The sequence below is a fragment of the Ascaphus truei genome, chromosome 3 (assembly GCF_040206685.1).
Source record: "Ascaphus truei isolate aAscTru1 chromosome 3, aAscTru1.hap1, whole genome shotgun sequence".
NCBI lineage: Eukaryota > Metazoa > Chordata > Amphibia > Anura > Ascaphidae > Ascaphus > Ascaphus truei.
In genome coordinates, this window is record NC_134485.1 from 241,876,353 (window position 1) to 241,899,433 (window position 23,081).

Consider the following 23,081-nt stretch of genomic DNA (forward strand, 5'->3'; position numbering starts at 1 on the left):
TAAGAACGTTACCAGGCGAATGCATGTAGGTTCCCTACAACTACGGTTTGATTATCCCCAACACATGGCTGTCTGGGGTCCCTCAGGAGAGTGTTAAAAACCACTGCTCCAAAGGATTACAAGGCAATGCAGGCTCTTGCAGAATGGAAAGGCTTAAATTGAACCCCTTACCAGCCAGAAGGGACCGACGCTTTCAGCGGAGCAGATGTGTGTTGGAAAGAATTGGCGTGTAAGAAAAACTTATAGAGAGAGGAAGTATGAGTACTGTATCTGTTTGTGGACTAAGGAAGTGAGCTCTTTGTGAGGATGGGGCGCAGATTTCCCTGGCTAGGTGGTGTCAGACAGAGAACAGCTGGTGTGAAAGGAAAACAGTGCCTCTCCAAAACTTTCCTTCTGACGGGAAGGAACGCCCTCCAGAAAACGTCCACAAGCAGCAATTTCCTAAGTGAGGAAGAATAAAGATCGGAGGTTGTTTTTATCAAGCATCATAGATTACACTTAACTGCTGCTAACCTGTTTGCAAAGGCAAAAGAGCAGAGCAATGCTTTTTAATCAGTTCATGAGAGGAGCAATGTGTCATTTTGTTGCTGTCTGGAAAAGGGGGTGTGAGCCAGTTTATAGATTTTCCAGCTAGTAACAGCTCACATGATGACTGTTGGACAGCTGACGACATGAAAGCATTTTGCAGTTGGTGATAGGGAGGGAGTATTTATGTAAAGGGGGTTCTTTCATCTGTCATAGTTTACTTTGTGTACTTGATGGGTCTCTTAATGTTTCTTAATGAAATGCCTGGGTTGTACAGTGGGTCAGGCGGCTGCAGAGAGATTAATACAGTATAATAAGGTGCATTTTGTAACTTGCACAAATAAAAAAACCTATTTTGTGTTTCAGGAGATGTGTTCACACCACAAACCCTTAAACCTGCACTTTAAACACAATTATTGTGACCGCAGTGAATGCATAGTAAAATAACTCCCCTTGTTCATACAGGGAACAGGTTCACGTGCCTGTGTGGGCCCTGATTTACAGTTAACAGTGCCAAATCTTGGTGCATAAACCCTTGGAGGAGAACGTTTTTAAGAAGTGGGCTTAGACTTGGCACCATCTAGTCCTTGGTATCCATGTCATAGCCATGGTGGGCGCTAATCACTACGTGTTTAACTTACATGGAAAGGATTGTAAATAGGTGGGCAAGTTGTTTTCTTGTTTTATGTAACGCTTACATAACTACTTTAGCCTTGCTAGCTACTGCTTCAATGCTCATTTAGTTTACTTCAGGGGCGGTGGCATTAAGGCTGCGCTTATACTCCCGGTGACAGCGCGCTGCGTCAAAACAAGTTGATGTAATCCGTCACGTGTGCTTATAGTGGGCGCCACCGTGACGGCGCGACACAGCGACCAAAATCGCTGAAGTCAATAGAAATGTATTTTGTCGGCGATCGCCACGTGACGTCATCGGCACGTCAGCGGTTCACCCAATGAGGGCGATCCGCTCTCGGCAACGCCTCCGCCACGCCCCCGGTCGCCCCTCTCTTGTCTCCTGCACTATAAGCAAGAATCGCTATTACAACGGCGACGGATGACTTCACGCGGTCGCGGCGCCGTAGCCACGGACCATAAGCGCAGCCTAAGCGGGCAAGGATTGATTGATTGCAGAGTACGGCTGGTGTGAAACATGAACCGTCTTTCAATAACGTAGGACGGAGTGCAAGCCCTGTCCAGTATTGCCGTAAACCTTCTGCTGTCTGTTTCAGTTCTGGAGATCTGTAACCATTGAATAACTGCTAGTTAAAGTGCTTTCATTCTTAGAAGTTACAATTTTAGCGAGACACATCTTTCAAAATGCGTTACTATTTCCATTTTAAAATACATTTTGTATAGGAAAAGCTTTCTTAACCATTCACTGCCACATGGGGCCTTCAATGCATTGCAAAGCAAAGGGGGTTAGCTAAAAGACAAGCCAAAAACAAGATGTTGGTTTTGATAACTTTCCCATGCCCTCCCCCCAGCATCTCCACACCTACCCTTGCTTCCCTCACTCTTGATTGCCCTGGTACTGCATTTTACACAGCAAGTGTTGTGGGAGGGAATGAAAGATGGGAGAGTTAGAAGACACTTAAGTAGGTCCCATAGAAAAGGAGAGATTGAGGCAACTTTAAAAAGAAACTCGACTGTATAATTGACCAGAGAGATGGCTCTGCTGCTTCTGAAACATCTGTGTAAACCTGGTATTCCTGGGTTCACGTCTCCGTGAAGTCAGCACAACCGTCCATCCTTCCGGGGAAGATAAAATTAAAGCAGATTGTAATGGGGGTAACAACCGTATGTAACCTTGTAATTGTAAAGCGCTTTGGATAAAAGTGCTATATAAAGGCATAATTATGTAGCTGTGGCATTTTTAAGTTATTTTAAGTACTCGCACAACGCCTAAGCCCCAGCCCTTCTGTACAGAACTTGCACAGAATAAAACCACACTGCGAGGATGGCTGTCTTTAATGTAGTTGGGAGTACACTCTGCATTGAATTCTAAATGACCTGTTAGAAAGCTGAATATTTCTTCTGTCACGGGAGACCAGGTGCTTTTCCCACCATTTACATATTACCGGGATCATTCATTAGGTAGAACAAGATGGTAAAAATAAATTATGTTTATTTTGGTAAACTCACGTACAACAAGGAGAAATACACAAGGAACAGTTAAAAATACACTTACTGGGGGACTGGGGGGAAAATCTAGGCTTTCCTAGGTGCAGGGCGCCCGCTTGGATGAGCTTACCCTATCCGGGATATACACACGGTTTTCCTGGTCCTCTTTTCGGCTTCAATTCCTAGCCGCGACCGTGCTGTTCGATCCGAAGAACTTGGGTAAGCTTTTCAGGCTTCAAAACGAATCGGGTTGCTCTGCTATTTCGAACAGAGCAACTTTGAAAAGCCCGCCGAGCTTCATCGACTCAGCTCATTGGTTGGCTTGGATGGACTTGCTCCCTCTCTTGGTAAGCACCTTACGTACACTCTGCTGGGCTATCCAGAACCGAGGGGGAAGGAGCAGCCAATTGGAGCGTGGGAATTCCTCCCCATCAGCAAATAGAAAGAGGAGCTCGGCCCCGGCTGATGTCAGAGGAGTAGACATGCCCAGCAGGCTCGAAAAGCCGGTTGAGCGGGTAATATGATTTTAGCCAAAGGAGAACAGGCCCTATGGCTGCATTCTCCTTGGCTAACTCATTGCCACCCGCGGGGCCGGCTCCACCAAGTCTGACAACTACAAAAGATGTCCCCATGGGATGCCCTTTGTAGTTCGGACCCGGCTATTCGCCTTTCCTCGCCCCCCCACCCAAATGTTTTCACAGTTCTGGATATCCTCTCCCCTTTGAACTATGGACTCTATACAGATTTGCAGGCACCTTTACTGGATGCCAGGGCAAACTGCATAGAGCCTTATAAGGAATGAATTAAACATAACAAAACATACTTTAATACATGGGGGACCTTGGGGAGAATCATGACTGTGAGGGACTGAGGACTGGGATTTCGGGGCTCGAAAATCAGGAGTCTAGAGGACGCTGGACAGCCCCTTTTGTAATTCTACTTGAGTACTGGCAAATAGTGCCTGCACGTCGGGTAGAATGAAGGTACTACCGGTAGCTCCGGACCCCGAACTCCTGCAAACAAAAGAATTGCACTCACCCAAATATCCCACCTAAAACTTACACACAGCAAGTTTCATGAGTCTGGGGTAAAGGGAAAGTGGAAAAGTAGCGGCACTCTAACTTTTCTTGCCAAGATACCTGGCCCCTGGCTTATAGTGCTTGGTAGCTGCCAGGGACCCAAGGACAACCAGAGGGCGTAACCTTTATGTGTAGCCTAGTTACCCTTACCTGTCACAACTTCATCCCATGTTCTTGTTGGGAAAAAAAATGTCCTGGAATAACAATAATACAGCAGTGGAGAAGAGTTATGTACTGTGTTGTATGGAATTTTATGCAGATGATTAAGAATAATCTATAACGCAGCGCAGAAATATTACAGCATGGTTACATATTTCATGAAAAACATGGGTATTCAGAAGCCTTAATTGACTAGGATACATATCTGTAAATATTGTTGTTCATCTTTTGTTTGTCTTTTATGTTCTTGAGAAAAGGAAGGAGTAGGTGTTGAGGAGATGTCACAGTGAAAGTTTAAGTTTGCCAATGCACAGTGCTTTAACTCTCACTCTTACTGAAGGCCGCAATCTATTATAGAGAACTGCTTACTATTTCTAAATTCTCTTTACCATGCCAACGGAAGTCTGCAGCTCAGTATCGTTAACTCTTTAATAGTTAATAGTTCTCAGTTCAAAAGAGGTGTTCTGGATTCTGCTGGGAGGATGCCATGCTTTGATTTTGTGAAACATTTTTGGCTAGTGATGTGTTGAGCTGAAAGACCCTGGCTGCTGCAGAAGCAGAGCTGTCAGTGCTTTGCTCCCCAAAGTCACACCCCATAATGCCTTGCATAGCGCTTTACAGGGCATTGTGGGACGCGACATTGACAAGCAGAGCAGTTATTGACAACTCTGGTTCAGCGGTTCTACAGCAGCTGCGCTGTTTCCTGCACTAGCTGCAGAGTCGGACGTGTGGCGAGTGCCATTTTCTGAGCCATGCTTACATTGGAGCAGTGAAGCCGCGCTTATAGTCCCGGCGACGCAACGTTGCGTCAAAACAAATGTCTTGAATCCGTCGCGTGCGCCTGTAGTAGGAGCGACGCGATGGCTTGGTCGCGATCACTGGCAGTCAATGAAAATTGATTTGTCAGCGGCCACGTGAGCGGTTCAGCCAATGAGGGCGAACCACTTATGGCCACGCCCCCACCACGCCCCCGGTCTCCGCTTTTTGTCTCCAACACTATAAGCAAAAATCGCTGCTACAACGGCGACAGTTGATGTCACGCCGTCGCTGTAGCAAGGACTATAAGCGCAGCCTTAGGCGAAGGCCCCGGTCTCTCCGCTGTAACGCGCGCCCAGGCTTTTGGCGGCGCGTTCAGCCGATTTCCCGGTCTGCAGCTCACTGCAGGAGGAGAGACCGGGGGGGGGGGTGTGGTGGAGGAGTGACGGGGGCGCGGCCATGACGTCACCCGGCAGGTTCGCCCTCATTGGCTGAACCGCCGGGGGGCGTCCCTAATCGCTCAACGCGAGTCCTGCTCTAGGAGTAGCTCTCGCGTGAGCGCTGCGCCCCCCCCTCGCAGCGGGCCCGGCGCCATTGCGGGGAGGGCTCTTGTGCGCGCAGCGTCCGCCACAGCGGACGCTGTAGTAGGCAGCGGGGGCAAGGCCATAGTGTTGATGAGATACAGATATTGTGACTGAAGATTTTCCTGCTAAGACAAAATGTATGCTAGTCTGTGCCTGGTTGATTAGAAAATATTTAGTTACTTTTTGATTGTTAAACCCAAGTTCCCTTTCAGTAATAAAAAGCTATGCAATTCTTAATTAGTGAAATCCCAACAGATCCATTAGCTGTTCTTATGTGTTCAAATAAGTGACCAGGAATGTTATTGCTTTATTAATGTATTTTTCAGATATCCATTCAAGTATTTTTAATCGCATAAATTGAACTGCTTAAGCGTGTCACTGATATTTATTTATTCTGGTCTTAAAAGGCATTGTACCTTAAATACCAATAAAATAGGTTTAGGGGCTTTGCATTTTTCTTTTCTTTAAATGATTGAAAACAAACTGTCTTGTAATAAGTATTAGGTTATGTAGTCACAGTATGTAGTCTCATTCCATATCTTTGGTTAAAACTATACTGGAAGACCTGATCTAAGGCCTCGTTCAGGGTGCTGGCTTCGGGGGCAGGGCGTGCTGACGTGCGTGCTGCCGTGAGCAACAAAGTATTCAATTTGAATACTTGTTGTCAGGGTAGCTACTGCCCTGCCTCCGAAGCGAGGAGTTGCTGCTGACGACGGCTTCAGTAAACGAAAATTTCGTTTCTTGGAGCTGAAGCAGCGTCACAGGGACCAAGGCAGCCAATGAAATCATTCTTCAGAATGATTTCATGACTGCAGCTTGGATACTTTACCCTGCCGTCTGTAGCCCCGCCCCCTCCCCAACGCTGAAAAGTCTGCTGGGGGATAATCACATGTCGCCCAGCAAACTCCCAGCACTGCCTGCCTCCCGCCCTCCCTCCGAGTCCTCAGCTGGCAACCTGAACGAGCCCTAAAGGAGGTTACAGTGCAATGTGTTGCAGAGTTAATGAGGTTAAGCAGTAATATTGTGGCGATGGGTTGTTGGCTGTGCTGGGTGAATTAAGCTGCCACTCGCTGAAACCATGTTGTTTGATATCCATGTTACTAATCTGATCACAGGTCTGAGACGGCAAATTCCATAGAGCATGGACTAGATCAGTGTTCCGTGGGCATTCCTAAAGGGTTCCCTGCCATTCCACTCTGGAATCAATCAAATCTTCTTAGCAGACTGGTAATAGCGTTTCTGTGCTTCTGAGATCTATATCTGTCACAGTATTTTTCAACAAGGGTTCCTAGGAACCTTCGTGTTTCTCGGGCATCCCTAAAGAGTTTCCTGCAATTTTCAGGTCATTTGGAAATTGTTCCAAATACAGAAGCATTTACAATGCATCTGATCTCGGACGTGCTGTTAGAGACGGTTGGGGTTCCTTACAATGCATCTGATCGCAGACGTACTGTTAGAGAGGTTTGGGGTTCAGCAGAATTTCACAATATAATTATAGGTTTCCTTTACAACAACAAAAAGGCTGCAAACCACTGGACTTGAGCATGTATTTTTCTGATCACTGTATTCCCAACCAGTATGTTGCCACCAAAAGTGCACTAAAGTAATGGAATTGACGCTCCAAATTAGCTTTTTGACACCCAATAAAATGTCAGCATTGTGCATTACTCCTACTGTTTCATTGTTGCACTCTCTCAGTGGAGTTGCATCTACCATGTGATTAACACACTTTGGCTTTGACTAAGGTGTTTATCTGATGCAGGTAACAGCTGACTTGAGCTGATGTGCCAGAGTTGAAAGAAAGCTCACATTTGTTATCCAACGCTCTTTTGTACAGTCCACCCCTAAGGGCTCAGCCTCTACTTTCACCTTTTTGCCTTCTTGCATATCAGGTGTTTGCACATCAGTCAGTGTCAGTCCTGTTGGCAGCCAGCAGCACTGAAGATAAGGGGGGGAAACTGAATGAACACTTTCTCTAAACTCAAGGGATCAAGTGTTGTCCTTGAAGTGGAAGTAAGTATCTGCCATGAGTTGATAATGTCCTTTTATTTGCTTATTGGCATATCTAGCAGGAAACGTTAACCCTTTCCATTGCCAATCAGGTTACCAACTGCTGAGTGACCCGTATTATGCATGTTTTTATCTCGGCTTAAAGGGGCAGTCCCTCCTGGGTTCAAAGTGAACTAAGTACAGTACTGACATGCATAATAGGTTAAATGTAGCTGATTGACAATGTGTACACAAATTAGACACGTCTAAGTATTTTAAAATAATGGTTGAAACTTTTATCATGTCCATGCTGAACAAGAGCATAACTTTTTTTTCCCCTTACAATCTTGAACAAATGTGGTTTGGTGATACAAGTGTTGTTCAGGCTCTAAACTTGGTGGCTTGCATTTATTCCTTTAGTTTGCACAATAATTCTGATGCCATCATTAGGCACGGTAGAAAAAGGTGAAGTCCGTTGTGTCCAACCTTTTTTACCCTTTTTGCTGCAGTACCTACTACAGCACAGCAGGGATCCCCCGGCACAAGTGCACTGGGCAGCTAAGTGACAAGAAAAAATAGGGCATGGCACAAAAACAGTGCATCAAAAAACAAACAAACCTATGTGCAATATCAAAAATAATTATAGATGCAGCCGAGTTGTATTTGGAATAAAGAAAGTCCACATACACTTAAAAAAAAAAAAAAGTTTATTGATCCCCCCCCAAGGTGCGAAACGCGTTAGTGTTTTTTACCCTGTCTTTTGCGATGTGCCAACACATTTGTTATACTGCTGCAAGTTCCAGCCCGCGTGTTACAACGTGCTACCGCTATTCTTTCTGCGTTGCTGGGCAGCTAAGTGAATTGATTTTTCCCATCATTAGGCAAACGGATGAACATAAGAAGCTAATATACTTGATTTCAGTAGACCCAGAGAAAAGGAAACATCCATATATTATAATTTTTTTTTTTTTTTTTTTACATTTAAACATAATGAAAACTGTTACTTTAACCCTTTCAGACCTGGCCCTGCTTGATCACGTACATTACTTTGTACTGTATCTGGCTATATAGATTAAAAAATATAAACCAGTTCGGAAATGATTCAGGGTGATAGAATGTTTCCAAGAAAGGCAATTGCACCGATAAATGGTTTAAACATATTCCCCCCCTTCGCCCCTGCTACATGGTACTTTAGGGCAGGGGGGCGCAAACTTTTTTCCCTGCGCCCCCCTGACGGCTGTCCCCTCGCTCCCGCGCCCCCCCCCCCCAACCCCAATTTACCCGCGCTCCGGCGTAATGACGTCACGTTGCCATAGCAACGTGACGTCACATGACCTCGCAGCGTCATTTTGACGCCGCGTTGCCATGGCGCCGCAGGGAGGAAGCCGCCGGAGCCACGGTAAGTAAGGTTTACAGAGGCCCTGCAGCTCCCCCGGCACTTAATTTAAGTGCCTTCGGGAAGCGCGCGGGGCCTCTGTAAACCCCGCGCCCCCCGTCGGCAGTGTCGCGCCCCCCCTGGGGGTCGCGCCCCACAGTTTGCGCACCGCTGCTTTAGGGTGAATGGATTGCGAATGCCAAGTATTAAATTAGGTGACTGACACATTCTAGTGCTGATGTTACATGAGCAGGAGGATCTCCCTCATGATATGATATGATATTATATTTGCGTATTCATGTTAAGGGGAGGAGCGGAGATTTCCGTGTCGTGACTTTGGGGATGGGTTTTTTTTTTGTTGAGAGATTGAAATGCTATTGGACATATAATTTCAATCATGTTTTCAATATTCTAAACACTTAACGCACAACGTCAAATACCAGTAGCAGGGACTTTTTGATATATGCTTCTCATGACTGAATGAAATGGATTCAAAAGAAAATATGTTTAATAAGATGTTTTATTTTAACCTTTGTAACTGCCATTGTGTTGCTCACGCCAAAAAGTCTTCTATAATGAACATATTTTCTTTATTACTTGCTGTAATTGATAAAAAACCGTTTTGCCTCACACTTTCTTACTTTTCTCTCCAGGTGAAGCCAAAAATCTACCTTCATACCCAGGGCCAAATAAGATGCGAGACTGCTACTGTACTGTAAGCCTCGACCAAGAGGAGGTGTTCAGGACCAAGATAGTGGAAAAGTCCCTCTGGTAATTAAACTGCTGCTGTTTTTTTTAAATTGTATTAATACAGAACGTTGTGAATGGGCCATATGGTGACCTGTGTTTTAGCACAGCTTAGAAAATCTGGCCCATTATGCCCACAAAAAGTTGTAATAGAAGAGCAAAAAAAATAAATAGAAGAGGACAGATTATATATTATTGTCCTTATTTACTAAGTGGTGAATACTGTAGGTGTTGAGGTGTCTTCTGACTCTGGAAGATCTCATATGAAACAGCACAGTTTAGGAAGTATGGGCCTATTTATATGGTCTCTGGAAATGTGCACCTTTAATTAAACTGAGGATCGAAACTGTAGGTGGATTTTACAGTAATGTGGAATGCTACTGGTCAGTGAGGGGAACATGGAATGTGCTTCTAAGGAGATCATGCGAGGTCATTAGCCCTGAACTCTCAAACCGTTCCTATTACAGTACACCACTGCTTTCAGGAAGAAACGCGAGTGTGGGTAGAGAATATACACGTACGTATATATTGGGGTGACCATTTTTTCCAAGTTAAAAATGGACAACTGTCGCGCATGCGCGAAAGCAGCTCGCATGCGTAGGATCAGCTCTTGCCGGCAGCGCATTTGCAATCTGCACGAAAAACCTGGATGTTTTTTTTAAAAGTTACTGGGACACACTCAAAAACCAAGACAATCCCGGGAAAAACGGCACATCTGGTCACCCTAGTATATATTACGATTTGAACCAGACTTGTTAGGGACCTCAGTGTTAATATCCATGTAGTGCTTTTCTTACTGGCAAGTATAAAAACTGTGTGAAGAAAATAATGTAGCGTTTCCAGGATTTTGTTTGCCTCTACATGGTGGGGGGAGGTCTTCAACACACACTCTTGGGTAGATCAAGATATATTTGGAGATTTCCTCACAAGGGACCAGTTTTTTTTTTTCTTCCCACCTCCTGGTCCTTGGTATATGAAGTTAGGTCTCCAGTTCATCCCTTTGGATGAATCCACTATTTTGGCACACTAAGAGGATGTGAAGTGCTCCGGCATATTAATAGCCCTCGCTGAACAACAGCGGCTTAAAATAAAATCTATTAACAAAGATGTTTTTTTTTCTTCTCGGGATCTCATTATTATTCCTCATGCAACTCACTTTACAGACAGAAGTCATCAGCAGCTCCTAAAAAGGAGTTTGAATGCTCTGGAAGTGTTCCAAGGTTCAGCAACTCAATGTAAAAGTAGGGTAAATGCATGCAGCTTGTGTGGTTAACACCACTAACCACTGATGTGTTCGTTGATTTTACTTTTTGTATAGAGAACACTACTTTCAATTACTGGTTGGAAACATTATCCATTTCTCACATGCAATGTATGGCAAGAAATAGGTTAGCTTGGTAATAAATACAAGTTCTATTTGGAATCTGCTTGTTGCATTAACCAGCCTTATACTGTGCAAGAAAGTGTGCAGTTACTAGCATGAACTTAGTTCATTTTGTCTCCTGTGTCCCCCTATAAATAAATGTGTTAGAACGTGTGTGTGTTTTGTGTGTACACACAAATAATGGTTTGTCGCTGTGTAGTGAAGACCTTTTCCATTACAGAGCCATAATTGAAAGCGGAAACTTCTCCTGTGAAACATAATTGAGAACAGTGAGCTGTATCATTACAGTACAGATTATATATACTACGCATTTCGATGTCTCCACGCTGTCCAGCATTTTAGAGTGGCGTGTCTATGTAATGAAAATACCACGGGATAGTGTCCTGGATCTTAATTATGGTTCAGTCAGTCTAAAGTGCTTTTATTTTTTTGAGTTCCAGCGAATATCGGATGAACTCAAAATAAATTCCAAAGACTGTGGTGGGATTAAAAAATAAATAAATAATGTTTGACCTGTGATTTTAGTTACTGAAACATACACGGCGATGTCTCTCTTATTCCTATGAAACGTAATGATACCTTAACCCCTTTAGTGTAATAGATCTCAAAGCAAAACACTACTAGATGGGGTATTAAAAATGTGAATTTAATGCCTGCATTTACCCTAATGTAATTAGTTATTTATTTTATATGACCCTAATGTAAACTTGTAAAATAAAGTGAATTTCCTTTTTGAAAGCGTTAAAAATAAAAATAAAATAAAAATCTGAATGAAAAAAAACCCCACACATTTACAGTAATGTAATTTATTCTCCTAATTTGCAGACCGGTTCCTGCTATTCTCTGTAGGGCGGTACTGTACTGTGTGTGTGTGAAAGTTGCTGAACTTGACGGTGAATTAGAAACCCACTGTTAAGTGCAAATAATTTTTAATTTGACAGCTGAACATCTATTTTTCTTCGCTCTCCAATATTATCTTAGTTATGTTATTTTTATAGAGCGCCAACCATGTTTGCATAGAGTGTTCAAAATAGATGGTCCTTCAGAGACACTACACCATGCATGGGAGCAAACAAGTGCTTACTGTCAAATTGGCTGAATTGAGATAGGCGGTGAATGCTTTAAAAACCTCTGTGCTTTTAAGTGGGGCGAGTCTATTACATCGGTATAAGACTTTTATATGATTTCCTAAACCATTGTGATGCCATCTGTGCACACTGCTCTATCAGTGGGCTTGGCGGAGGCACTTGGTATTGTGCACCTTTTTTGTACAGCTTTTGTGCTCTTCTCTAAAGCTCACTTTGCTTCACCAGCACGAAGGATATTTAAACAAAGAAAAGTCAAATACATGTATTCAATAGGGGTGGTTTGTCAAATAATAATTTTTTTAAATACAGTCTTTTATTGTGCATAGAGTTACATATGCATGTAGACTTCTGAACTGAAAACCTTAAACAATTCAATTTTGGTTACAAAAGTACAGGGAGAAAATTGAATTCACGAGTCCAAGAAGCTGACACGGGCTGACAATCCAATGTTGGTGCCTCGGGAGCAGGGAAAATAAAAGTAGCCGGTCCAAGAAGCTGACACAGGGAGTCAGATGAGAGTTTTGCCCTCAGAATCCAGTGCTGCCCTCTGTGCCATGGAAACGACTTCCTTTTGAGAGGCACTGGTCATTAACCAGGTTATCAATGTCGGGATCCCTTTTACCAGTGCTTCTCAGGGCACTGAGCATGAGCAGGTTTCTGAAGGAACCATCCAACATTCTATGCCTATGCAAATCAGGAGTACTCACCTGTGTGATCCTGAAACCTGGCGTGGCAGGGGGTCCCCAGGGAAAGGTTTAATAACCACTGTCTCGGGTCCTCCTTTTATAATTGAAATGCGTAAGTGAATCTTCGCATCTTTTGGACCAGTAAATAATCCCAGCGAGTGTTGGCCTGATGTAAATGAGAAGATATTATGGAGTGTAATAGTTCTTATAATCCTAATGCGATTTATATCCACGCAGAGTCCACGGTATCTTGAATTATTAGTGTGGATTTTGTTTCAATCTGGCGTAGAAGGGGCAATTCCTCCTAGGACCAAATTTGAACTAATTCCAGGGGCATGTTTATAAGTGGTCTCATCTGGGTAATCAATACCTTTTTAACCCAAATCTGACGTGTGTATAATTATTATTTCTTTTTTGCACCTGGGTGGGAATTTGATTTCCCCTTTTGTGCAATGTCAACGTGTGTACAAGCTCTTTCTGATCAATCAGAGACCTCACCACCTCATCTAACTTTTGGCTCTCTCGTGATGAGGACAGGGTTTGGATAAGGGGAAAGAAAAAGGTTGATAAACACTTCCCCATTCCGAGGCCCCTAAGAAATTCAATGGGCTGACTATGTGGGATTGCACCTTAAAATCCTATGTTACCCTTGCTGGCTTGCAACGTATTTAATGCCACTCGGGGCTCTCCAGCAGCGTAGAGGTAAAATGTTGTGTGAACCATCAGTATCAATATATATATATATAAAAAAAAAAGACATAATTTTATTTGTAATGCAGAAGCAGACTCCGGCTGTGGAAGATTGGTCCCTTAATAGTATGTATTAGTATGCTTAGTACTGTGTTAGGTGTGTAACAGTTGATGGATGGATGTCTTGCTATAAAACAGCTACTCACTTGTGGAATTTTCACCTGCCTGTATGGCTGTGCGCTTGTATGGTTATTAAACTGGCTGTGTGCTTGTATTGTTGTTCTGCCTGTGCGCTTGTATTATTATTGTTGTTCTGCCTGTGCGCTTGTATTATTGCTATTGTTCTGCCTGTGCGCTTGTATTATTGCTATTGTTCTGCCTGTGCGCTTGTATTATTGTTATTGTTCTGCCGCTGCGCTTGTATTATTGTTATTGTTCTGCCGGTGCGCTTGTATTATTGTTATTGTTCTGCCGGTGCGCTTGTATTATTGTTATTTTTCTGCCTGTGCACTTGTATTATTGTTATTGTTCTGCCTGTGCTCTTGTATTATTGTTCTGCCTGTGCGCTTGTATTATTGTGGTTGTTCTGCCTGTGCGCTTGTATTATTGTTCTGCCTGTGCGCTTGTATTATTGTTGTTCTGCCTGTGCGCTTGTATTATTGTTGTTCTGCCTGTGCGCTTGTATTATTGTTACTGTTCTGCCTGTGCGCTTGTAATTTTCAGAATATTTTGGTAACTTCAGAAGAGTAACCGTTACACTGCAGTGGGCTTTGCCGTGAACGCCATTTCAAAATCCTGGACATAAAATATTTTGCATGCGTATATCTCCTAAATGATCCTGATTTTATTTTTTTGGAAAGGGAAAGAAGTGAACTCTTAAATTAAAAATAAATGGTGATGGGTGCGGACTAGTTCGAGGAGTTTCTGGTTTAACAGGTGTGCATCTACATGGCCATACACAGACGCCACAAAAAAATGAGTATGTCATTAAGATGATCAATGTTCTCGTTCTTTGCCCGGGGCTATTTTTTTTCCTTCTGCAAATGATGACAGGACGCCCTTTTATTGAAGTAAAATTGGGTGGTGGGGAAATGATTTTTTGTTTGTTTGTTTAATGTTGTGCTGCTTTGCTGCGAATAATCAGGTCCCCGTTGTATAAATTGCATTAGGGTGCTGGTTGTTTCCTTTTTTTGTACATCAACCAGGTCCAAGTTACTGAATACAAATGCGGTGTTCCTCGGTGTATTTCTAGCACGCGGTGTTCCTCGGTGTATTTCTAGCACCCGGTGTTCCTCGGTGTATTTCTAGCATGCGGTGTTCCTCGGTGTATTTCTAGCACGCGGTGTTCCTCGGTGTATTTCTAGCACGCGGTGTTCCTCGGTGTATTTCTAGCACGCGGTGTTCCTCGGTGTATTTCTAGCACGCGGTGTTCCTCGGTATATTTCTAGCACGCGGTGTTCCTCGGTGTATTTCTAGCACGCGGTGTTCCTCGGTGTATTTCTAGCACGCGGTGTTCCTCGGTGTATTTCTAGCACGCGGTGTTCCTCGGTGTATTTCTAGCACGCGGTGTTCCTCGGCGTATTTCTAGCACGCGGTGTTCCTCGGCGTATTTCTAGCACGCGGTGTTCCTCGGTGTATTTCTAGCACGCGGTGTTCCTCGGTGTATTTCTAGCACGCGGTGTTCCTCGGTGTATTTCTAGCACGCGGTGTTCCTCGGTGTATTTCTAGCACGCGGTGTTCCTCGGTGTATTTCTAGCACGCGGTGTTCCTCGGTGTATTTCTAGCACGCGGTGTTCCTCGGTGTATTTCTAGCACGCGGTGTTCCTCGGTGTATTTCTAGCACGCGGTGTTCCTCGGTGTATTTCTAGCACGCGGTGTTCCTCTGTGTATTTCTAGCACGCGGTGTTCCTCGGTGTATTTCTAGCACGCGGTGTTCCTCGGTGTATTTCTAGCACGCGGTGCTCCTCGGTGTATTTCTAACACGCGGTGTTCCTCGGTGTATTTCTAGCACGCGGTGTTCCTCGGTGTATTTCTAGCACGCGGTGTTCCTCGGCGTATTTCTAGCACGCGGTGTTCCTCAGCGTGTTTCTAGCACGCGGTGTTCCTCGGTGTATTTCTAGCACGCGGTGTTCCTCGGTGTATTTCTAGCACGCGGTGCTCCTCGGTGTATTTCTAACACGCGGTGTTCCTCGGTGTATTTCTAGCACGCGGTGTCCCTCGGTGTATTTCTAGCACGCGGTGTTCCTCGGTGTATTTCTAGCACGCGGTGTTCCTCGGCGTATTTCTAGCACGCGGTGTTCCTCGGCGTATTTCTAGCACGCGGTGTTCCTCGGTGTATTTCTAGCACGCGGTGTTCCTCGGTGTATTTCTAGCACGCGGTGTTCCTCGGTGTATTTCTAGCACGCGGTGTTCCTCGGTGTATTTCTAGCACGCGGTGTTCCTCGGTGTATTTCTAGCACGCGGTGTTCCTCGATGTATTTCTAGCACGCGGTGTTCCTCGGTGTATTTCTAGCACGCGGTGTTCCTCGGTGTATTTCTAGCACGCGGTGTTCCTCGGTGTATTTCTAGCACGCGGTGTTCCTCGGTGTATTTCTAGCACGCGGTGTTCCTCGGTGTATTTCTAGCACGCGGTGTTCCTCGGTGTATTTCTAGCACGCGGTGTTCCTCGGTGTATTTCTAGCACGCGGTGTTCCTCGGTGTATTTCTAGCACGCGGTGTTCCTCGGTGTATTTCTAGCACGCGGTGCTCCTCGGTGTATTTCTAACACGCGGTGTTCCTCGGTGTATTTCTAGCACGCGGTGTTCCTCGGTGTATTTCTAGCACGCGGTGTTCCTCGGTGTATTTCTAGCACGCGGTGTTCCTCGGTGTATTTCTAGCACGCGGTGTTCCTCGGTGTGTTTCTAACACGCGGTGTTCCTCGGTGTGTTTCTAGCACGCGGTGTTACTCGGTGTGTTTCTAGCACGCGGTGTTCCTCGGTGTGTTTCTAGCAAGCGGTGTCCCTCGGTGTATTTCTAGCACGCGGTGTTCCTCGGTGTATTTCTAGCACGCGGTGTTACTCGGTGTGTTTCTAGCACGCGGTGTTCCTCGGTGTGTTTCTAGCACGCGGTGTTACTCGGTGTGTTTCTAGCACGCGGTGTTCCTCGGTGTGTTTCTAGCACGCGGTGTTCCTCGGTGTGTTTCTAGCAAGCGGTGTCCCTCGGTGTATTTCTAGCACGCGGTGTTCCTCGGTGTATTTCTAGCACGCGGTGTTACTCGGTGTGTTTCTAGCACGCGGTGTTACTCGGTGTGTTTCTAGCACGCGGTGTTCCTCGGTGTATTTCTAGCACGCGGTGTTCCTCGGTGTATTTCTAGCACGCGGTGTTACTCGGTGTGTTTCTAGCACGCGGTGTTCCTCGGTGTATTTCTAGCACGCGGTGTTCCTCGGTGTATTTCTAGCACGCGGTGTTCCTCGGTGTATTTCTAGCACGCGGTGTTCCTCGGTGTATTTCTAGCACGCGGTGTTCCTCGGTGTATTTCTAGCACGCGGTGTTCCTCGGTGTATTTCTAGCACGCGGTGTTCCTCGGTGTATTTCTAGCACGCGGTGTTCCTCGGTGTATTTCTAGCACGCGGTGTTCCTCGGTGTATTTCTAGCACGCGGTGTTCCTCGGTGTATTGCTAGCACGCGGTGTTCCTCGGTGTATTTCTAGCACGCGGTGTTCCTCGGTGTATTTCTAGCACGCGGTGTTCCTCGGTGTATTTCTAGCACGCGGTGTTCCTCGGTGTATTTCTAGCACGCGGTGTTCCTCGGTGTATTTCTAGCACGCGGTGTTCCTCGGTGTATTTCTAGCACGCGGTGTTCCTCGGTGTATTTCTAGCACGCGGTGTTCCTCGGTGTATTTCTAGCACGCGGTGTTCCTCGGTGTGTTTCTAGCACGCGGTGTTCCTCTGTGTATTTCTAGCACGCGGTATTCCTCGGTGTATTTCTAGCACGCGGTGTTCCTCGGTGTATTTCTAGCACGCGGTGTTCCTCGGTGTATTTCTAGCACGCGGTGTTCCTCGGTGTATTTCTAGCACGCGGTGTTCCTCGGTGTATTTCTAGCACGCGGTGTTCCTCTGTATTTCTAGCACGCGGTGTTCCTCGGTGTATTTCTAGCACGCGGTGTTCCTCGGTGTATTTCTAGCACGCGGTGTTCCTCGGTGTATTTCTAGCACGCGGTGTTCCTCGGTGTATTTCTAGCACGCGGTGTTCCTCGGTGTATTTCTAGCACGCGGTGTTCCTCTGTATTTCTAGCACGCGGTGTTCCTCGGTGTATTTCTAGCACGCGGTGTTCCTCGGTGTATTTCTAGCACGCGGTGTTCCTCGGTGTATTTCTAGCACGCGGTGTTCCTCGGTGTATTTCTAGCACGCGGTGTTCCTCGGTGTATTTCTAGCACGCGGTGTTCCTCGGTGTATTTCTAGCACGCGGTGTTCCTCGGTGTATTTCTAGCACGCGGTGTTCCTCGGTGTATTTCTAGCACGCGGTGTTCCTCGGTGTGTTTCTAGCACGCGGTGTTCCTCGGTGTATTTCTAGCACGCGGTGTTCCTCGGTGTATTTCTAGCACGCGGTGTTCCTCGGTGTATTGCTAGCACGCGGTGTTCCTCGGTGTATTTCTAGCACGCGGTGTTCCTCGGTGTATTTCTAGCACGCGGTGTTCCTCGGTGTATTTCTAGCACGCGGTGTTCCTCTGTATTTCTAGCACGCGGTGTTCCTCGGTGTATTTCTAGCACGCGGTGTTCCTCGGTGTATTTCTAGCACGCGGTGCTCCTCGGTGTATTTCTAGCACGCGGTGTTCCTCGGTGTATTTCTAGCACGCGGTGTTCCTCGGTGTATTTCTAGCACGCGGTGTTCTTCGGTGTGTTTCTAGCACGCGGTGTTCCTCGGTGTGTTTCTAGCACGCGGTGTTCCTCGGTGTGTTTCTAGCACGCGGTGTTCCTCGGTGTATTTCTAGCACGCGGTGTTCCTCGGTGTATTTCTAGCACGCGGTGTTCCTCGGTGTATTTCTAACACGCGGTGTTCCTCGGTGTATTTCTAGCACGCGGTGTTCCTCGGTGTATTTCTAGCACGCGGTGTTCCTCTGTATTTCTAGCACGCGGTGTTCCTCGGTGTATTTCTAGCACGCGGTGTTCCTCTGTGTATTTCTAGCACGCGGTGTTCCTCGGTGTATTTCTAGCACGCGGTGTTCCTCGGTGTATTTCTAGCACGCGGTGTTCCTCGGTGTATTTCTAGCACGCGGTGTTCCTCGGTGTATTTCTAGCACGCGGTGCTCCTCGGTGTATTTCTAGCACGCGGTGTTCCTCTGTATTTCTAGCACGCGGTGTTCCTCGGTGTATTTCTAGCACGCGGTGTTCCTCGGTGTATTTCTAGCACGCGGTGTTCCTCGGTGTATTTCTAGCACGCGGTGCTCCTCGGTGTATTTCTAGCACGCGGTGTTCCTCTGTATTTCTAGCACGCGGTGTTCCTCTGTATTTCTAGCACGCGGTGTTCCTCGGTGTATTTCTAGCACGCGGTGTTCCTCGGTGTATTTCTAGCACGCGGTGTTCCTCGGTGTATTTCTAGCACGCGGTGTTCCTCGGTGTATTTCTAGCACGCGGTGTTCCTCGGTGTATTTCTAGCACGCGGTGTTCCTCTGTATTTCTAGCACGCGGTGTTCCTCGGTGTATTTCTAGCACGCGGTGTTCCTCTGTATTTCTAGCACGCGGTGTTCCTCGGTGTATTTCTAGCACGCGGTGTTCCTCGGTGTATTTCTAGCACGCGGTGTTCCTCGGTGTATTTCTAGCACGCGGTGTTCCTCGGTGTATTTCTAGCACGCGGTGTTCCTCTGTATTTCTAGCACGCGGTGTTCCTCGGTGTATTTCTAGCACGCGGTGTTCCTCGGTGTATTTCTAGCACGCGGTGTTCCTCGGTGTATTTCTAGCACGCGGTGTTCCTCGGTGTATTTCTAGCACGCGGTGTTCCTCTGTATTTCTAGCACGCGGTGTTCCTCGGTGTATTTCTAGCACGCGGTGTTCCTCGGTGTATTTCTAGCACGCGGTGTTCCTCGGTGTATTTCTAGCACGCGGTGTTCCTCGGTGTATTGCTAGCACGCGGTGTTCCTCGGTGTATTTCTAGCACGCGGTGTTCCTCGGTGTATTTCTAGCACGCGGTGTTCCTCGGTGTATTTCTAGCACGCGGTGTTCCTCGGTGTATTGCTAGCACGCGGTGTTCCTCGGTGTATTTCTAGCACGCGGTGTTCCTCGGTGTATTGCTAGCACGCGGTGTTCCTCGGTGTATTTCTAGCACGCGGTGTTCCTCTGTATTTCTAGCACGCGGTGTTCCTCGGTGTATTTCTAGCACGCGGTGTTCCTCGGTGTATTTCTAGCACGCGGTGCTCCTCGGTGTATTTCTAGCACGCGGTGCTCCTCGGTGTATTTCTAGCACGCGGTGTTCCTCGGTGTATTTCTAGCACGCGGTGTTCCTCAGCGTGTTTCTAGCACGCGGTGTTCCTCGGTGTATTTCTAGCACGCGGTGTTCCTCGGTGTATTTCTAGCACGCGGTGTTCCTCGGTGTATTTCTAGCACGCGGTGTTCCTCGGTGTATTTCTAGCTTGCAGTTTTGCACAGCCTGGGGTTGGGTGCATAAGACGTAGCGCTGCTAATGTTTATAAATATCTAATTTGCCTGTCATTACCCAGAATCCTTGGTTGCAGTGGAAGGATTGTATGCTAAGACATGATGGGGGAAAGGCAGTTTCTGGACTTGACTTGTGAAAGCGTTCATAAGTGGTATTTTTATTTGCTATAAAGAAGCTAAAAATAGAGACCAAACTACTGAAAAGTGACATGCATGTACTGAGTGTTTTTTTTTCCCTTTTAATTACTGTAAGGAATACTTTAATTCGCAAGAGTTGAACTATTGCTGAAAACAGAGCTCCTGTCTTATGTGATTATATATTTGATCTCTCAAATGCGCCTTTTTGGCCACAGTGAGTGGCACATGAGGTAAACTTTGCTTCTTTTGCATCGCAGGAATACAAAAATTGCTGTGGCTATTTAATAGGAAAATAAGAAACAACCTTGTACAGTACATTAAAAAGAAGTATCTTGCAATTCTTTAACAATATTTAGAAGTTGTTTTCTGGCAGTGCAATACTGTAGTTATTAGTTATCCATGTTCATTGATGTAAAAAAATTTTTTTAATGGTTTTTATTATTTGTTCCTTTTGTAGTGTAAAAAAAACATTTAAAAAAATCTTATGGTTCAAAGGCATTCATTGCAGTTTACAGGACATACCGTAGGAGTAAAAAGCTGAGTATTTTATGAAAACAATTTGCTTGTGTTGGGCTAGAGCCAGGTTTCCTGTTTCCTCATAATGGGAACTAAAACATGCAAAATGAAATCATGGGTTATTTTTAGGCGGGAAATGATTTGAGTTGTAGCCTTGGCCGCTTGGTGACACCGATTAGGCTTATGATTTGTTCACTGTTCAAGTAGAATTGTACCTTGCTACAGTGTCCGAATCAGAGACTTGGGAGTGGTTTAATTTCTTCTGGCTTCTGACAACTTTTGTCATGTGTCACTGTGTCTTCACTGACAGTTTGCACAGCCCCCCTTATCTTTATTGGCTGCTTGATAAATACAGAGTGACAAGCTTAGAACAAACACTTAATTATCTTAATATGTGTAGCCCTGGTAAGACATGGGGCTATAGTTCTATCCTTCTCCTGTGTGTAAACTCTGCTAAGGGCAGATTGCCAGGAGTTGACATGGGTTTCCCCCGCTTATGACACTGGTTTGTGTGAGTGAAGGTAGGTCACGTGACCCTGTGTCCAATCAAGAGATGCAGGGGCAGTGCCTACTGGAGGTTACATAAAGCAGTGTCACTTCCTATTTAGGGGACAAGTGTGTTTTGTTGGAGTGTGAGAGTGTTAGGAAGCAGAGGAGTGATCAGCTCCTGAGTAGAGCTGATATAGATATAGTTAGTGAGGTGGACCAAGTACCTCTCACCCTGCTTAGGGGGTGAGGGAAGAGCTAGCCCCACTCTGGATGCCCGTAGGGTCCAGAGTGGAGGCAGGACCATCACAAGGGAGAACAGTTAGTGGACTGTGCATCAAGTGTACCTGTCGGCTGCTGCTGCTGCCCAAGTGAATAAAGAGACTGCTGCTTTCAAAAGATAATCCTTGTGTGAGACTGGAATCTCTCATCCCTGAGGACGGGAATTTCTGTGGTAAGGATTCTACCCCGCATTCCTGGGGCTTACTATAGATGGAGGCGCTGCACCATTGAACCAGAATGAAGGCATCCACCCCAGTAACCTGTTCCTGTTATCCCCCATGTCATCGCGGGAGACTCAGGCCCTCCTGTTGCCAGCAGGTATGCACCACACAGACACCTTGCCAGACCCCAGAACACATTAGGGGACCCTATCTGAGATTGGGAGGAGGAAGAGGGGCTAGATATGTATGTATAATATCTTTATATACAGGGCCAGCTGGGGGTTTGGAGGGGTCTGTTACCTCCTCTGGAGCTGGGATCTCCTCCTGTTACCACGCGTCAATGCCTCTTGCCTGCCCACGTGTCACGTGTCATGTAACATTGCATGGTAGCTGGAAGAGATGCCAGCCCTTACAGAGGCCCCGGAAATCTCAGTTTGAATGTTGTGGTGGCTAATTTAACCCCACACCATTTAAACTTTGATTACAGAACTTGTGCTTAGGAAGAGTGCACGGCCAGGTGCAGTCGCAACGATGGCACTGCTATGAAGCCGGCCCATAGAGAGCCCACAGCTTTACTCGGCTCTACTCGGTGCAACTAACAAAATCAGACAATAGGAAAGGAATTCCCTGTCCTGGAGAGCTTACAATCTAAGTGGTATGTTGGGAGACTTAGGCCAGGTCTCCGCTGGCTACTGCAGCACCCGCTGTGGCAGACGGTGCAGGGACAAGATCCACTCCACAATGGGGCCGGGGCCGCTGCGAGCGGGGGCCGCCGCGCTGCACCGACAAACTCCTGCTCTCAAGAAAATGGAGAGCAGGAGTCGCGACGGAACGCTAAGCCACACCCCCCGGTGGTTCAGCCAATGAGAGCGAACCTGCCGGGTGACATAACAGCCGCCCCGTCACTCGCCCGTCACGCCCTACCTAGTCTTTCCCCCTGCAGCTCTCTGCAGACCGGGGGACTCGGCTGCACGCACCGCCTGCAGCGCAGACAGCGGGGTCGCAGCCTTACAGAGACAGCAGGTGAGGGAATAAGTGCTGTAGGTGGCAGTGCTTTGTTATAATGGGTGGTAGGAGCGACTGTGGGTGTGGAACAGAAGCCATGAGTCTAGGCTATTGAAATGCTTTATTTAAGGTTTGATTTAAAGGTGGGAGATGAGCAGGGATATGAGAACAAAGCTGATATGTAGGGAGGAGCAGATGTGTGGAGCACGTTAAAGAAAAGGAGGAAAACTTTGTACGTAACCTAAAACTTTATGGTAAATGTCACGTACGGCTCCCGTGACCTGTATATGGGACAAAGGTTAAACAGAGCTATCCAGCTGGCCCACTTTTCACCTTTTGCATAGGTCCTTCAAATGAACAATAGCTCCCCTCCCTCCCAAAATACCACCTGTCAAGAACAACACACTTGTGAGCACGTGACTTGGATATGCAACCAGGGTTAATACACACAGCTACTCTGGCAACTCGCCTTTCTCCTGTGCAAGGTACTTTCAATTAGTTAATATTTACCCCTTACTTGATTGCAATCATATCTATCCACTTCCACCACCTAAGAAATATGCAAATAAAATCTATATCTATCTGCCAGTCTAAGGTGCCTGTTTATTAAAGAAAAACTATGCATTAACAAGTGTCTGTTGTAGCATAATGTGTTTGAAAATGTATAGGGTGCAAACAAT

General features: G+C 46.2%; 1 protein-coding gene across 5 annotated transcripts in view; it reads left to right on the forward strand.

Moving 5' to 3' along the window:
- The window catches only part of RASA3 (RAS p21 protein activator 3), a 257,766-nt gene that overhangs the window by 108,301 nt on the left and 126,384 nt on the right, over nt 1-23,081 (forward strand). For 4 of the 5 annotated variants that reach the window (XM_075590460.1, XM_075590463.1, XM_075590461.1 and 1 more), the window contains one exon: nt 9,242-9,359. In XM_075590460.1, the coding sequence (XP_075446575.1) occupies nt 9,242-9,359 (118 nt within the window). Of the gene's footprint in view, nt 1-9,241; nt 9,360-13,272; nt 13,310-23,081 lie in introns of those variants that run through there. The other variant, XM_075590464.1, reaches the window with a different exon arrangement.